The sequence below is a fragment of the Ruditapes philippinarum genome, unplaced genomic scaffold (genome assembly GCF_026571515.1).
Source record: "Ruditapes philippinarum isolate M1 unplaced genomic scaffold, ASM2657151v2 ctg684_1_1_1_1, whole genome shotgun sequence".
In the NCBI taxonomy this organism is placed as follows: Eukaryota; Metazoa; Mollusca; class Bivalvia; order Venerida; family Veneridae; genus Ruditapes; species Ruditapes philippinarum.
Genome location: NW_026855648.1, coordinates 347,312 through 365,486, shown reverse-complemented (window position 1 = coordinate 365,486; position 18,175 = coordinate 347,312). Strand labels below are relative to the sequence as shown.

The 18,175-nt window shown below is 30.7% G+C and overlaps 2 protein-coding genes across 2 annotated transcripts; both read right to left on the bottom strand.

The window, feature by feature from the left end:
* Positions 1-802: 802 nt before the first annotated feature.
* On the bottom strand, positions 803-4,398 carry LOC132744022 (THUMP domain-containing protein 1-like). Its single transcript, XM_060732631.1, has 5 exons — positions 4,298-4,398; positions 3,792-4,016; positions 2,943-3,029; positions 2,320-2,448; positions 803-1,743 (listed from the first exon to the last, which is right to left on the bottom strand). The coding sequence occupies exons 2-5, from the start codon at positions 4,002-4,004 to the stop codon at positions 1,000-1,002; spliced, it is 1,173 nt and encodes a 390-aa protein (XP_060588614.1). The 5' UTR covers positions 4,005-4,016; positions 4,298-4,398; the 3' UTR covers positions 803-999.
* A 921-nt stretch (positions 4,399-5,319) lies between these two features.
* LOC132744019 (transmembrane protein 220-like) lies at positions 5,320-15,175 on the bottom strand. Its single transcript, XM_060732627.1, has 7 exons — positions 15,048-15,175; positions 11,814-11,938; positions 11,387-11,416; positions 10,839-10,899; positions 10,110-10,242; positions 8,815-8,880; positions 5,320-8,038 (listed from the first exon to the last, which is right to left on the bottom strand). The coding sequence occupies exons 2-7, from the start codon at positions 11,877-11,879 to the stop codon at positions 7,888-7,890; spliced, it is 507 nt and encodes a 168-aa protein (XP_060588610.1). The 5' UTR covers positions 11,880-11,938; positions 15,048-15,175; the 3' UTR covers positions 5,320-7,887.
* Between the last annotated feature and the right edge of the window lie 3,000 nt (positions 15,176-18,175).

The following is an 18,175-nucleotide window of genomic DNA, read 5'->3' as shown; positions in this document are numbered from 1 at the left end:
TGGAAGATAACAGCAATAAGCTTGCTGATTTTTGGGTTTGAAAGTCCAGGTAGGCATTTATGTGTGAACTATAAATTATTAATGAATGTAGATGTATGCATATCTAACATGGTTACCTTATTATACTGATCCTTTTTCCTGGTTCAACAAGTAGCCTTATTATATATTATCTTGTAATATAAGTTCAGTTTTATCAATATTACAATATCAAAGTAAATTATTTACTGAATGTCCTTCAACTGACTCCATCAGAATATATTTCCTTCAACTGACTTGGAAGGTCCATGTTTGAAATTGCTTGCGGTCAGACACAATAAATCTTGTCAAACCTGCCATATTTGTGGTTATATAAGTTGTATAAAATCCCACAATAAATTCTCCTAATTAAAATTGATTTTCTAAATAATAGCACAACCATTAAGCAAAACTGGCAGTGTATTGTCCTAACATTTGCATTGCCCTAATTTCTCAAATTTCAAGGATTCCTAAAAATTATAAATTTCAAGGATTCCTAAAAATTATGTCATTACTTATTTTCTTTTACTCATACTAAGGTACGAAATTATTTTAACCGTTGATAAATCATTGATTGTTCATCACATTGTGTTAACATCAAGTGAAGTATCCCTGTTCTAAACATATTTTTGACTTTAAGGACTAACTCTGTATAACATGACCAACATGAATGTTTTATGTATGTTAAAGTGAACATTGTAACTGCTCTAATTGAAGGTTATATTTGTTGTATAAATACATAATTATTAGAGATTGCAAATTTAATAAATGTGAAATATGCCATGTCTTTTTGTTATTTTAGTTTATTAGTTTAAAAATATTAACAAGTACAAACATATGGTATAACATTAGCTGTTGGAAATAAATTGGTTGTCAAATGCAATAAAGTATTCACTAATGAAAATATATGTTATTAAACTTTAATTTCATAATCAAAAACAGATTTCATTATCAGAAACGGACAACATTTTGTTTTCTTTTCCATCAAATCACAGTCTCATCATTCACTTCTTGTTTTGGACTCTCTTGTTTTCCCTGAACATCTTGCTCTATGGTTTCAACCTGTTCACAATTATCAGTGTCACCGTTTGTTTCTTTGCATTTTTTAACACACTCTGCATTATCATTATCTACCTTATCATTTGTCTCACTAACCTCTTTCTCTATACTGTCTACTGCATTGTTACCTAACTTATCAATTGTTTGACCATCTTCTTTCTCTACAACATTTTCTTCATTTTTCTCTTGATCCTCACTTGTTTTTTCACTGTTTTCATTAAGTTCAGCTGTTTCAGCATCTTCTACATTATCATCTTTATCAGCATCAATACTTTCCTCTATTGTGTCTTCCTTTGTATCATCAACAGGTTTTCTCACTATCTCATGTAAATTATACTTTTTGAACTTAAAGTAATCTTTGACAACACTAAAACAGCAAGATTTCTGCACAACTTCGGCAATTATAACAAGATCTGGTTCATCATGACACAGCTGGTGGAGAGGATTCATTTCTTTGATAATTTTACCAAGAGTTGTAAGAATCATATTTTTAGAGACGCTATTATTGTTCCTGATTTTACATGCAGCCGTGTACTTTAACCCTACTCCGAAGTCTGTCTCAAAATGTGGAGCCAGGACTGAGGTCAGTGTGGCTTCTACTTCTTTGTTTCCAGGGTTACATATAGCTTCTATAGGTAACATTCTGATTGCATACCGTGCCTTCTGTACCTGCAGTTATATTATCCAAAATTAGTATCTTGAAAACATTAAAAGCAATAGAGAAAAGTAATCTAATGTTGACAAAAGTTTGTTTGTTTGTTTCATTTTACTCCTTTTCCCAACAGTATTTCAGTCATATAGGCGGGTAGTTTCATAACCATCGTTCCTGGAGAGTTACACCGGTACTAGACTGCCTTCCTCTGCGCTAAACTACCAAAGCATCTCCCAGGGATCAAACCCACGCCAGAGAAGTAACTGGATTAGAAGTCATCGACTCTAACCCCTCGACCACGGAGGCGGTTAAACAATAAAGAACTAACAACTTAAAAAGCTAGAAATGTGCCTTTAAGAACTGTAGTTTATTATTACCACATATTTAAGTATTCTAAATCTTTCTATATTAAATTACACACAAACAAATGATAACAGTATTCTTGTAAGCTTTTTCACATTCTCAATATCATACCTTCAATTAAATTTTTCCGGATAATGCTGAGTGAAAGAAATTTGCATCAACTTTTTTTTCAAGCCACTGTGGTCATTAAATTTATGTTAAGAAATATACAAAATATCTTGATAATATACCTGTTTATCATAGATATCTTGAAATATTGCATGAGCCAGTCTACAAGGGTCTTCAACAGTTGTCCGAACAAAGATTACGTTGTTACACTTAGTGCTGGTATTCTGAAATCTTCTCTCACTGGTATTAGCCTGTAACAATTATGTACATATATGTACTTCTATATACATGTATAATCTTTATATTTCCTTAAATAACGTAAATCAATGTGTTTATATTGAAAATTCAATTCAAAATAACTGAATCTGTTACAAGTTAAACAAATAAACATAATCAGTTGACCAAATTATTTTTTGTTGGGAATTGCGCTTGTTTAACAATGTTATGCTCAAATATGACAGATAAACTAAACAATTCTTTCTATAAACAATCTGTTCTTTCTATAAACAATCTGTTCTTTCTATAAACAATCTGTTGTAGAACAAATAAATGTCAACTTCTTTACAACATTCACTAGGAACATATGGTATTATTCAATAAAATTGCAACAGCAAATCATCGCCCATGCCCAGGATTTGTGATGATAATCTATTAAGGCAGAATTTATTGATTTTCATCAACACTTAGATAAGTTAGAAATACAAATCCAATACATAAAAGTTTATTATTATAGTCAATGTATAACCTGTTTTAAAGCCGAAGTTTCCTTTGCCATAGCTTTCTCCATATCTTCCTCTTCACTCTCACTGTCATCTGCTGACTTTACTGCAGGCTGAAAATATCATCTTATTATAAAATATCACAAGAAAATATGACTAAAGGTACAGTTGTCATCTTTTGCCAGAAACCAGAATCCATTCAAGAAACCTATTAATCATTATCTCTTTGGGCAATGAGTTTGTGTCTGGTCTATTATAATTTCTTTCATACAATATTTTAATTAAAATACAAACAAACCTTCTCAAAGCATGGAACTTAAGTCCCACATATGAAGAAAGCTGTTTAATACAAAGAAATAATAGAAATAAATTCCTACGATTCAGACAATAATAACAAAGATCAAAAAATTTAACCCGATGATATATAAACAACAGTTTTTGTTGTAATTTTTATAATGCTTGTGTTAACCACAATTATATCTGACAGCGAAGTTTGAACAGCACATTGTCAAATTTTATGCACTGCTTCCATTTTCACTCTGAACAGTAATCATTCAACAATTATTATTAATCCAAAGACTGCGACTGTTCCACTATCGGAATACCCAACCTATAATCATTAAGTTACATTGAAAATGGTGGCGCCCAACTAGATTTTTACTGACACTGAAAATTTCATTGATTGGTATAGTATTCTATATATTCTTTGTTTATTATTTGATTTTCTTTTAAATATACACATGTAGTCCAAGTCTATATACGAGGCAAGCCAAATACCGGGGACCGCTTTGCAGTACCTGCCTTTGCCTTCCCCGTATCGATACCACCTTGAAGGCCTAGCTACTTCCTACTTGAATTAATCTAACATAGCTTACATCGTCAAGTTCTGGTCCATATATTGTATCAGCATATTCATTAAGCAAGTTGTACATTTCTCTGACCGTTTCTCGTTCATATTTATTACAGGTGACAAGAAAGCCTTTCATTCCTGCACTGAGTACATTTGTCTTTTTCTGTCTCTTTCCACCAGCTGCACATTTTATATAGTATGATTTTGGTCTCTTTTTCCCTTTCTTCTGGTCACTCATTGTTTAAGATACCTGAAACATTTAGAAAAGCATTCCAGTAAGGTTTAATTTTGTAAAGATTGATTGGCCTAATAGCCCACTCCCCTCTACCAGACACTCTGTGACAATAAATACATTCAAAGTAAACCTTTCAGCAATATTATCCGAAATGTATACATATCCGAACTGTAAACTATGATCGCGAAAAATAATACAATTCCAGTAACAGTTAATTTTTTTCACCCTACATTTAGAATTTGGATAATTCTATTAACTTCGTTGCTTAAAATAAAGTATTTATCATGGGATTATACCTTTTTTGCACAGAGAATGGAATTAAACTTATTGACAATTCCGTTTTCGCCGTGCATATAAAATTTAAACGAATACAAAAAGAAATTGTTGTCATCTTCACTTACCTAAGTTAGGTCAAGGTACTCTATTGATTTTCCTTCATCTTCCAGGACAGAATGTTATTCTGTTTTGTCCCGGATAGTATAGACACCTTCCATTGTATACTTGTACTAGCACATCGATGCAATTGTTAAAGATTTATTATGAATTCCTGAATTCCTTGTGCAAGCATATAACTAGAAATCACTTGCAGCAGTTATACTTTGTATCTTTAGCAAGGAATAAAGAGGAGAAAACTGCATAGAGATTTCATATGTTCAATGAATTAAAAATGTTCTCTATCAAAATGAATATCTTGGCAATGTGAAATTGTGTCTCTTCTTGTTCACTATTCAAATATGTTTTAACTTTATACATTGCTTGATTGAGGCTACCAAAAAAATGGCATTGTTGTGGGGTTTAATAAAACGATGACCATCTTTTCAAACTACATATAAATGTAATAACATCTAAAATTAGTCTTGACTCGCTAAAAACAGTTTATTAAGACATGCTTTTGTTGCATCTAAATGATCTTTAAAAGTGGCAGACGACACATGTTAAGTTAAACATACAAGGATAACTGCAGCGACAAGGGGCATTAGTCCCATGAATCTATTTATTGTCACCTTGCTGTCAATTTGCAACACAATATCTAATCATTTTCAGAAGATGGATAACAATTATTGCCCAGAGGCAAGGTCTATAATTTATATACAGGTGCTGCATGTGTTTGATTTTTTTCCATTGACATTTTTTTTTCACAGGACAGACGAATATGGGGAATTCAATCTCTAACATTGGGAAATGGTCAAAATATAAAGATTTCTTAAAATCCAACCGGAATATCACATGTGATTAGAACATGTTAAAATACACTGGAACAATCTTGTAAAGAATTACATTTTTTTTAAAGTTTTATTGTAGACAGATCAACAAGATGTGATTATGAATACACTTTAATATATATTTTCTTCTTTTAGAAAACACATCATAGCCTTAACTTCTAAAATATATATGTCAAATATTATTTGACCCTTATCATCAGAAAACTACACAATATAAATTTGATATATCCAACATAAACTTATATTTCAATTTAATATATTATCTCATTTAATCAATGGTGCTGATATCTGCAAGAAAATCAACAAGATTAAAATAACAACATTATATATTACAACCTTACATTTTTATTCAGTTAATCATTTCGAAACAATTGGAACATATATTTATTGCACTCTTCCTTGCGCAGTCTACCTTATCCCACTTTATCCCACTTGTTGTGATATTGCATTAACTGGTCATTAACCTCGTAGCAAAATTATACAAGATATCTTTTGTTTCTGCAAATTTTTTCAAATAAACATCTTTGCAAAATTTACAAATAAACAACCTAAAAACCAAGTACATCTACAGAATTTCTTTTCATTATAAAAATACTTAATAAAGACATAACAATTCAAAAGAAGTAACTCAGCTGGAATAACACTTGATATGGTGCATATATAATAACAACCTAGCAAAATTTACCAAGTCAAAATTCTCATAATATATCCTGATATAATAATAGCCACTTTATACAAGCATATACATGTATATATGACATACATGTAGTTAAAACATGTTTTTTTAAACAATGATATGCATAATTAACAAAAGGAAAACTCAACTGTTTTATGACTACTGAGATTATCGCACTTTTTATATCAACTTCCAGTACCAGTTCATTTCTATTTCCCTATTGTAACGTAATACTTATTCACTTCAAAATAACGGAAGTCTTCAATACATTAAACATCATAATACCTTTAGGCTATTACTTAACCCTAAACCCACTGAACTTCTAAAACATGTAAAATGGACATGCCTAGTCTCTATTTTTGGATAATTCCATTATCAATATTAGGGTTATTAAGATGAAAATTTCATATTGGCCGACCAAAAGTGGACAACCTGGTCAGACTGGAAAAATGATGCCTGTCTCTATACTAGAAAATAAGACTGCTTTCTATAAGTTACAATACTTAGACTTAACAACTTAGAGTTTATGGCACAGTTATATAGAAATTAAAAATACTAGTATCTCAAATGTTGGTCCCATGCACCAAATGGCAAATATAGATCAAATGAAACCTACTGGCAAGACTAAGAACAATTCAGCATTAACAAGCTTTGCAAATACATTAAAAGAAAATACACAATATGATACATGAATATAATACACATCATGGTTTTTCAAATAGGTAATCATCAAAATGTTTCAAAAAACCTAGTAATATTTGTAATAGAGACAAATCTCACAAAATATCTGGACAAGTTACTTCTCTAATATACAAAAATTAACATATTTCAAGATGCTAACTCTAATACTTGCTCTTCACAATGAGAAACCTGATATGTTACATATTTAATACTGTATGCTAGGACACAATGAACTATATAATATACTATGTCTTTGTGAAATAGAAACGTAATGTTTACAATACTGTAAATTCTTATACATTTTATTGTACAGTGAAATATTTGCAGAACATCCATCTATAGAGCAAGCCCTCTCAACAATAACCAAATATTTTGGTTCTCAACTGATGTTGCTCTGTACAGGTTCTACTGTATCTGTGGAGAATACATTTGGGATATTCAAGTTTTTCTATAAATACAGGATTTATTTTCATCAAATGGTATGAAAATAAATTTTCATGAGTGGGAGTAGCCACCAATGAAATGTGATAATTATGTTCATACCAAAAGATGAAAAGAAATCCTGTATTAATAGAAAAACTTGAATTTCCAGTTTATTATATACATTTTTCTCTTTTTAGACATTGCAATTTAAAAGACTCCCCCTATCAAATTTGTGTCATGGCTGAATTTGGAAGAAAAGTATTCTGGCAAGACACCAGTGAAAATACTGAAAATAAGCATTTTATTTCATCAAATATTTCCCAATATTTCATTTATAAGTATATAATAAAAATTCTTCCCTGGTGATGAATAACATATACAAATTTAGCTGTTAAATAAAAATTTTGGAACTGAGATTACGGAAGAAAGCAACTTTTATGGCAATAATTTAAATCATAAAGCAGACTGCAAAATTACATTTTTTTTACATCAATATTTTTAAAAATTTAGTTTCTTACCGAGGGAACATGTATATAAATCATGTAATTTACAAAGCAGGCATTTGTTTTTGTTTCTAATGAATGTTTTGTTGTTAAAATATATATATGTAATTTAAGAAAGATTAAAACAAGTTTTATGAACATGACTAGATTTTCATAAAAAAGGTCTTGGCATAAAAACTCTATATCTTCTTTTGCCAATATAAAACATTGCTACATCATCATTACTTTTTTTGACTTGATCCTTAAATACCAAATAATCTTGACTATTCATTGAGTTCAAAGACAAATATCATATATCTGTTATATAATAATGACTGAATGATGGTTAATTAACAATTATCTAACATATCAACACTTATTGACACACATTAGATCTGTATTCATGAGAACATGCCGGAACAATGACCAATTCTTTTATGCCAGTCACTAACAAAACATATAGACCAGAGAAAGATGGGTAGTACTGTCAGGGTTACTGTCATCAGTAGTAATGCACTCATCATTCCTTTATTTGACACTGGTGCATTTGGTCTGAAATATTAATATATAGCACATAATAACTGAGACATTCAGAATATAGTAAATCTACGCAATTTACTTTTCATAGTATTGAATAAATACATGATAACAAAATAAGCATTAGTTATCAATTTTAGTTATCAATTTTATAACTTATATTAACAGTGACTTATGATGTCAATATCAGTAAATTTAGAAAGTTTTTATAATGTCTCAGCTGCTGTATACAGACCTAGGCCTTCACAACATTTTCATTACATCTACTATCATTTTAATCTATATGCACATGACTTATTTCCAATAATGGTTTGAGATTGAACAAGCGCACCGCATGTTCCGTTATATCCAAGATGAAAGGGGCATAACACCTTCATGAAATATAGCTGTCAGAACAGAACAGAACATTTCTTTTATTTCATAGACACAGATTACAAAACATACATTTTGTAATAACATGTGAACAAATAAACAATTAGTTTACAACATAATAAATATGTTACAGCATTTTTAACTATAACCATACAGGATGGTGAGATATGGGGATGTCATAATTATGCCCCTTGTCTTACTTCTGCAGCAAGTATTTCAAATTTAAAGGTGAAAAAAAAACAAAAAAACTTTTGAAATGTTGACAACAACAACAATGCCACACTGATCATAACATCTCAACTTTTTCTTTGAAACAGACAAGCTAAAAATGTTATGTAAGACTAGAAATATCACAAATTTGCATATTAAAACACAATTAGAACTCTTTTTAGTAAGATTTAAATTGAGTAAGTTGTTACCTTCCAATACTTGTAAATCTGCACAACCCCAGCCATGTAATAATAATTAACAAACCTCCCATCTCCCTGAAATTACACACAACAATTAAAACCATGGATAAATATTAATAAGTAAATGACACTAAACAAATAATTAAGAAAACATTTTTGAATTCTTAATAGATACAAGGAGTTGAACATCAATAAACAACTGGATTTTTTCTCTGAATTGACTTTAACCTTTGACCTACATGTCTAAAATTTGACAAACATGTACATGTAATTCCTACCATATTTAAGAAAAATGTATTCCCAAGCCTCTTATATTGACCTTTCAACTAAACATGTTATTTTCTCTTGTGTAATGTAATCCCTTTAGGTGTAACAGTAAGACATAAACATGATCTTAATTTTGATAAATGATAAGATACAGATAATCACTGTAATAAGCTCATAATGACAATATCTGTAAAAAATATGTAAAACAATTTAAAATTTTAAGTATCAAACTGGAAATAGTCTTAACTCATTGTCAAATTAGCTAAAGATACATGATAAAACAATAGTCAGCATCATTTAAACAGGTCTCAGAGGTGATACTAATGTTGACTATTATCAAGTATTTCTTCTGTCGAGACTAAAGGTCTAAATGGTACTATTTGTTTTTACCAAGTTTGGCTAAACAGATGTATTGAAGGAGAATAGATTCAATACTGAATTTACTGAGCCTCAGACAAGCTAAATATTTTATTCATAATTTTCAATAAATTCAGTAATGAAACTTCACTAATATAATTTTTTATCACATACCCCCAGTGCCTATTTTGGGACTCCGTAAAAATGGTATTGCATGTGACATCATTTGCATTATATAATTATAGTGTTAAGTCGCGCTAAATGTTAGTGTAATACTAAAGGCGCATCAATGAAAAATGGTTCTTTTTCACTTCAAACAGTCTTTATTTTTGGTATGTGATAAATAGAATATTAAATTTGTGAAAGTTCATTACTGAATTTATTGAAGGCTTGCATAATATAATTTTATTCATTGACACATCTAAAGTGTAACGCGTCTTTATGCTATGTTTATACAACCCAATTAAAGTCACGTCAATATATATGCACAACCATGCAATACCATTTTCACAAAAAAGTTGCAAAAGAAGCAGGGGGTATATGATAAACTGGGATATTTTATAACTAAATCATCTTTATAAATGTAAATATTTCATTATTACAGGTGAATGAGATACATGTACATATGTAAAGTAAATCCTCTAAATATAAATGTTTTCATTATTAGTGTAAGTACTAACCTTCCAGCTTCATGTTGTAGAGGATTTTCCAGTCTGTTACCAAGAGCTTCTAGTAGTAACACTATCTGATACAGGCCATACGCACAACATAACGTGAAATATATCACTGTAGAGTAGTTATAAAACTTTGATTCTGAAAGTTTATAAATATACATACATTGTTACTGCAAGTTAGCAGTACATATGTCAGTACATGTATATTTGTTTTCAAGTTATGCGTACGCTAATCATAATTGTTCACGACCATGTTTCTTCATATGACACCAGTACTGGTTGGTTTCAGGAAGCAGGCTCAAAAGTGGTTAATATAAGTTGCAAGAACTTGTTTCACAGTCTAGCTTAAATACATATGTTTTAACCAATTGTTCTTGGCTGAATTAATTGTTCAACTTAAACATAGAATTAGACTAGCAAGCTTAACTGTCAAGCCATCTTTTCTCAAATGTACTTTCTGATGATTGTTATCTTAATGGCTGTTTGTGACTTTTATGGCTTTTATTGAAATTCTTTTTAACTTTTCGGCATGAAACATCTAAATTTCAATGCTTTTATAGCTTGAATTCAGCTGACATTATCTCCCTATTTAATTGTCGAAGGGTCATATCTTTATTACAGGTACATCCAGTGTAAAATCAAAATATATTTTACAAAGTAATGGAATCAACTTCTATTCATTATCATTTTTATTGAAATTGTCATGGTATTATACCAACAATAATAATTTCTAACCTGCAAACGATGGCTTTATCACAATATATGCTGACAACAGTCCTGGCAGTGCATATATTGGCTGAAATACAACAATATGTCAAAGTCGTTACTACATAAAAGCAAGTAAAACATTTTCTATTTTCTATCTCTTTCCTTATAGAAAAGGCTGATAAGTCATAACATCACAGTCACTTTGACAAACAGTACAAATAAATTATTTAGTAAAAAAAAAACCACAAACATAAAGTTTAGACCTTTTCATTAATGAATTTTTTAAAAAGTCACCTTTTATGGAAAAATATCTACATGATCCTTCAAATATTCTAGTTGATACAAAATAAACTACAGTAAACTCTGCTTATAACAATATATTCAGGGGATCATCAAATTTATATTGTTATATCCAGATGACGTCATATCCAAGGGCCAACCAATTTGAAAACAAGAGTCGAGATTGTGGCAACAGTATCATTAATGATATGCGGTTAAATTATATAAGGAGAGTTTACTGTATTTATTTTTTTAAGGAAAATAAGAAAGTTACAGAAGTGTAGTTATATACTTACAGCCCATAGGTACCAATCATCATCATTCATCTATGTATGAAAAAAAAAAACATACAAAAATAATTTAATTTACAAATTACAGATACATGTAGTCGTATTTATAGAAAAAAATCAGATTTAATCTAAAAATGAATTTTATTCAAACCATAAAAGGCTATTCCCTAAAACGAAGCACTATGCGGTGTATTATCAGCATGAAATAACATAACATAGCATGACCCTTTAATGATTCTTTTTTTTCCCAATGTAGCCATTGGTGAAAAATTTAAAACATTTTTTGTTTCATATGTACTTTTCATTAACTGTTTGACACAATCTTTTTCTTTTGCAACAATTATTGCCAATGAAAACTTTAACATTTTTGACATTATAGGTTAATTCACTGCATTATAGATCAGTAACATTGATATAAATATGAAATACAAACATTTGCAAGTGCAGCCAAACAAAAGAAGACAGCCATGATGAGGTTGACAACCTGCCACACGTACATAATCTCTGATCTTGGTTTAATCTCAGACCCAAAATAAAAACTTTCCTCTGTTTTACTCACTGAAATATAAACAAGAAAAAATATCAGCGAAATCTGGGACAAAAAAAAAAGACAAAAAATATAATATAGAAATGTTCATGATATAAGTTGTATTACACTATTTTGATATTTTGTTAATATAAAAAAAGGCATGTTTAATAATACATTAGGTATATCAAATATGTGTTAGATCTAAAGAAATATTTGTCTTTCTTTTTTTCAGGTTATATGATTAAATACAACTTCAATAAAAACAACAAATATAATCTAATAGTAAACTGGTGGCATCAAACATCACCTGTAACATCCAAAATTTAAAGACCACAACCTTGTTCTGGTACTTTAAATATTTCAGTTATGTAACAAAAGCAGAAAAGATTAAAATTTAATACAGAATCATATGAACAGAAATACACTTTGTATATGTATTACAAATGAAAATATACAGCCTAGTAATCAAGTGAAATATTAAATCTTAAAAATTTAAGTACAAAATATCCTTACAAATTATATAGTGGTATAGTAAGTTAAAATATCATAAAAGAAAAAAGAAAGATTAAAGATAAATGTTGCAAATTATTATTATAAATAAGCATTATCAATAGATAAATATATCAGTAACTTAATCAGTAAAAGTTTAATTATCAAGTTCACTGCTTTCTTTAAGTTCAAGAGATAACTAATGGTTAATCATGTCACTTCATTCATAGAATAGTAACAGATTCATCACCTATATTTTATCTTACAATTTAATAATAAACAAATATCAAAGTGAAGTAAAGATGATTATGTCCACAGTTAAGCAGTTTTAAATATAACCCAAATCTATTAATTCACTTGTAGTTAAAATCATTTTCAAAATTAATGAGCAACACAAAATATATACCGGTAGTCATATCAAAAACCAATTGATAATCTACACAGTGGATAAACGAATCAACATTCATCTTTTTGCAATGAACCTTCACATTATATTATTATATAGACTCACAACAAAGGAATAGTGCCTGGAAGTAGAAGATGCTTGTAATCTGAAGACATGGCACACATATATATTGTATACTTTCAAGTTTCAAGCGAATTACTAGATTTTGTTTATCTACTGTGATCTAAAAAACTAGCAAACAAAATGGTGTAATTTTTATAAAGCATTACTCAATCTATATATTAATATTTATCACTTATAACACAAAGAAACTATAATCTTTAAACAATCTAAGGAAATGGTTAACTCAAGTTACAATCTGACAAATAAGGTTCTATACTAGCAAATATACACAGCATTGGGAAAAAGAAAACAAGAAAAAACTGTTCAAAACGTTACAAAGGAAAGGGTGGACTGCATAGAAATTGAGCGAGCATAGGAAATGTGCTTTTTTCTAGTCTGCCTTACCGAGGTATTGTAAACATGTAAGACACAGTATAATAGTGAAGATAACATTATGATAATTGCAATTTCATGTTCTGGTTTGCTATTTCCGCAACCTTAAGACATGATGTCATTCACCCAATGGTGTTGTCATAATTTATCATGAAGACTTTGAGTATGCTCAAGTCACAACAAAAATTAAATCTGTACATAATGGTCTCATGTCATTACTGCTCAATTTCATTGAGAAGAAAATTTCATTGGTCACAGCAAACTATGATAAAATGTATCCTAAGCAGTATACCTTGTACTATAGCATAAAGGTTAACAAAATAAGTGCTCAAAACTTACTTCTTGGCCAGACCTGTAACAAAGTCATATACATTGTATATCATCATAACGTTTCAGTAATTTTATCAAGCCTTTAAGACATTTGAATAAATAAGTAAGTATTAACATTCATTTTTCCATGATAATATCTGCCTACTTTATCTGTTACTTTTATACATTTTCATTATGTTTTCTTTACTGTCACATTAAAATTGTGCATTTATTATGTTGTAACATTATAAATTTTGTACCATATATGAATAAATGTACTAATAAAAAAATGTTGAGCAAAAGACAACAAGACATGGTATGCCTTCCCCAACTTCCACTCCAATTACTCATAGTTACCAATACAAGTATTATATTTAAATTGAGGACTGTAAGTGAAATTGTGTGGCAAAGATCATCCATTATATTGACCTTTGACATTAAAAAAAAAACAACGCTTTTTTGGTCCAGGTGACTGTTAATGTTGACCTATAAATCTAAAAAGATTTACCTGTATCTGTTCAGACATCTAGTATTAAGGACCATTTCTGGTATAATTCTACGAGGAGGAGGTTCAGAAGTGATCTAGTGCCCACAATACTATCTTGCAGATGGTTCCAACACACTAGCATTTCCACAAATAATTTTAAACTGATTTGTGAGGGCAAATGTTTTTCCAGCTATTTTGGGTGAAGGCTTACATATATAGAGAAAAATTTAGAACATTTTAGGAAATTTGAAAAGATGAAAACTACTTTATACATGACTTTTAAAGCTTGATTACAGTGATAAGCTGAATTTACCTGTCACATGGTGAGAAAAATGTGCAGCCTGACCGGGACTCTAACCCAGGACCTTCGGAATACCGTAACATGGCTACTTACACATGTTCTCCCCTAAATATTGAACTGTTCTGAACCGTGACATACATGTACTCCCCTAGGTGCTATATTGAAATTCATCCTTGAATCTCGCAGAGTTACAGAGCAATGAAAATTAAACTCTGAGCTATATCCAGTCACGGCCCCACGTTGGGCGCCAAATGTCACAGGGTGAGAAAAATGTGCAGCCTGACAGAGACTTGAACCCGAGACCCTAGGAATAACGTACCACTGCTCTATTGCATGACTGAGCTATCTAGCTGGCCACTTACAGATGTTCTCCCCTAATAAATACTGAACTGTTCTGAACCGTGACATACTCCCCTGTTATATTGAAATTTGTCCTCGAATTTCTCCCCTATATAGTGAATAGCTCTGAACTGTGACATACCCAGATGTTGAATTTTTTAACTACTTATAATCAGTGATAATTGGGGGGAAAATGTTAATTTGGATTGGGAACATAAAATGATAAACAAAAATTTTGAAAAGTGTAAATAACTTTTTAGTTAAAAAATACGTTGAACAGTTAAAATAGATATTAAAATAATTGTATCTCACCTTGTAAAAATAGCTACACGTGGTGTTAAATAATATTTTCAGTGTTCACCTGTCATCTCTCACGTTTGTTTACATTTTTACCAATCGCAACTTTTCGGCCAGTCTTCGAACTTTTGATAATAGCCGAGATGTTCCTATTGACATCTTACGTGAAATTTATATGCCTGTGATAATCGCTCCCATTAACAGATTGAACACCACTAAATATTCTCCCATACGGCAATTTCCTCTGTAATGTGAATATAAGAACTAAGGCTTGCAATTAAAGGGGTTCCAATGAGGTTTTTTGACATGATGGGACTGTAAATAATTTTTCAAGATTGATGTTCTGTTTGAGGTTAGTACGGAAGCGTCCTGGTGCCAATTTAACATGTTCTATAAAAAAAGATAACACTACCTAGGACCACGGATTTATATTACAATAATATAAATCCGTGTAGGACTTTGCAACTCCTACGTAGGACTTTATAACTCCTACGTAGGAGATAAAAAAAGCCTAATTAGGAGTTTATAACTCCTACGTAGGAGATAAAAAAAGCCTAATTAGGAGTTTATAACTCAGGCCTACGTAGGACTTTATAAGTCCTACGTAGGACTTTATAACTCCTACGTAGGACTTTATAAGTGTTCCTCTATGTAGGAGTTTTAAAGTCCTACGTAGGAGTTATAACATTCTAATTAGACTTTTTTAACTCCTACGTAGGAGTTATTAATTTATTTAATTAACTCCTAATTAGGCTTTTTTAACTCCTACGTAGGAGTTATAAAGTCCTACGTAGGAGTTTGTAAGTCCTACGTAGTTTGTAAGTCCTACGTAGGACTTTAAAACTCCTAATTAGGTTTTTATATCTCCTACGTAGGAGTTATAAAGACCGACGTAGGAGTTTCAAAGTCCTACGTAGGAGTTATCTTTTTTTATAGAACATGTTAAATTGGCACCAGGACGCTTCCGTAGGTTAGTCTTGACCAATAGTTTTTGTGCAAAATTTCAGATCAATTGCTCACTGATTTAATCAAATCAAATCAAATCAAATCAAAATTTATTTATTGTCGGTATGTATATATAACATTTCACAAAACATAAGCTATGTATAGCTTTTGACAGACATATGACTAATTACTTTATAAGGGGTGTACCTTTGCACAAATGAATTTTAGGAATATCTGTCCTTTTGAATGCTTTATTTTTAGCTCAGGGTGAGCTATTAGTATCAAAGGGGGATGCTCCGGCGTCCACCGCCCGTCGTCCGTCGTCATGCGTCAACAACCGTCTTCTTCTCTGAAACTACTAAGCAGATTTACTTCAAATTTGGTCTGTAGCATCCTTGTGACAGTCACACTTGAATTTGCTCATGTCATTCCAATTGGCCCCTTTCAGCAGAACTAAAAATAGAAAAACCTTTAAACATCTTCTTCTACAGAACTAATGGATGGATGATCACCAAACTTTGTCTGTAGCATTCTTGGGTAGTCTTTTATCAAATTTGCTCATATTAGTTTGATTGGCCCCTTTTAAGGGTCTTTAGGGCTAAAAATAGAAAAACCTTTAAACATCTTCTTCTACAGAACTATAATGGATGGATGATCACCAAACTTTGTCAGTAGCATTCTTGGGTAGTCTTTTCTCAAGTTTGCTCAAATGAATTTGATTGGCTCCTTTTAGGGGCCGCTAAAGCTAAAAATAGAAAAACCTTTAAACGTCTTCTTCTACAGAACTAATGGATGGATGATCACCAAACTTTGTCTGTAGCATTCTTAGGTAGTCTTTTATCAAGTTTGCTAATATTATTTTGATTGGCCCCTTTTAGGGGTCTCTAGGACTAAAAATAGAATAACCTTTAAACATCTTCTCCTACAGAACTTATTGATGGATGATCACCAAACTTTGTCTGTAGCATTCTTGGGTAGTGTTTTATCAAGTTTGCTCATATTAATTTGATTGGCCCCTTTGAGGGGCCGCTAAAGCTAAAAATAGAAATACCATTAAATGTCTATTTCTAGAGAACTAATTGATGGATGATCACCAAACTTTGTCTGCAGCATTCTATGGTAGTCTTTTATCAAGTTTGCTAATATTATTTTGATTGGCCCCTTTTAGGCGTCTCTTGGGCTAAAAATAGAAAAACCTTTAAACCTCTATTTCTACAAAACTAATTGATGGATGATCACCAAACTTTGTCTATAGCATTCTAAGGTAGTGTTTTATCAAATTTGCTAATATTATTATGATTGGCCCCTTTTAGGGACAGCTTAAGCTAAAAATAGAAATACCTTTAAATGTCTTTTTCTACAGAACTAATGGATGGATGACCACCAAACTTTGTCTGAAGCATTGTTGGGTAGTCTTTTATCAAGTTTGCTTATATTATTTTGATTGGCCCCTTTAAGGGACTGCTAAAATTAAAAATAGATATACATTTAAACATCTATTTCTACAGAACTAATTGATGGATGATCACCAAACTTTGTCTGTAGCATTATTTGGTAGTCTTTTATTAAGTTTGCTCATATTAATTTGATTAGCCCCTTTTAGGGGCTGCTAAAATTAAAAATAAAAATACGTTTAAACATCTTATCCTACAGAAATAATTAATGGATGATCACCAAACTTTGTGTGTAGCATTTTTGGGTAATCTTTTATCAAGTTTGCTCATATGAATTTGATTGGCCCCTTCTAGGGGCCGCTTAAGCTCAAAATAGAAAAACCTTTAAACCTCTATTTCTACAAAACTAATTGATGGACAATCACAAAACTTTGTCTGTAGCATTCTTAGGTAGTGTTTTATAAAATTTGCTAATATTATTATGATTGGCCCCTTTTAGGGGCAGCTTAAGCTAGAAATAGAAATACCTTTAAATGTCTTTTTCTACAGAACTAATGGATGGATGATCACCAAACTTTGTCTTCAAAGCATTGTTGGGTAGTCTTTTATCAAGTTTGCTTATATTATTTTGATTGGCCCCTTTTAGGGGCTGCTAAAATTAAAAATAGATATACATTTAAACATCTATATCTACAGAACTAATTTATGGATGATCACCAAACTTTGTCTGTAGCATTATTGGGTAGTCTTTTATTAAGTTTGCTCATATTAATTTGATTGGCCCCTTTTAGGGGCTGCTAAAAT

What these genes read in the sequence shown, in the direction of transcription:
- LOC132744022 (XM_060732631.1), bottom strand. Translation starts at nt 4,004, where the DNA reads ATGAGTGACCAGAAGAAAGGGAAAAAGAGACCAAAATCATACTATATA. An exon ending in ATGGACCAGAACTTGACGAT is followed by an intron (nt 3,030 to 3,791) that starts GTAAGCTATGTT and finishes TGATATTTTCAG; the next exon opens with CCTGCAGTAAAGTCAGCAGA. An exon ending in AAGATATCTATGATAAACAG is followed by an intron (nt 1,744 to 2,319) that starts GTATATTATCAA and finishes ATATAACTGCAG; the next exon opens with GTACAGAAGGCACGGTATGC.
- LOC132744019 (XM_060732627.1), bottom strand. Translation starts at nt 11,879, where the DNA reads ATGTACGTGTGGCAGGTTGTCAACCTCATCATGGCTGTCTTCTTTTGT. An exon ending in ATGATTGGTACCTATGGGCT is followed by an intron (nt 10,900 to 11,386) that starts GTAAGTATATAA and finishes GTTGTATTTCAG; the next exon opens with CCAATATATGCACTGCCAGG. An exon ending in AGATTTACAAGTATTGGAAG is followed by an intron (nt 8,039 to 8,814) that starts GTAACAACTTAC and finishes TTAATATTTCAG; the next exon opens with ACCAAATGCACCAGTGTCAA.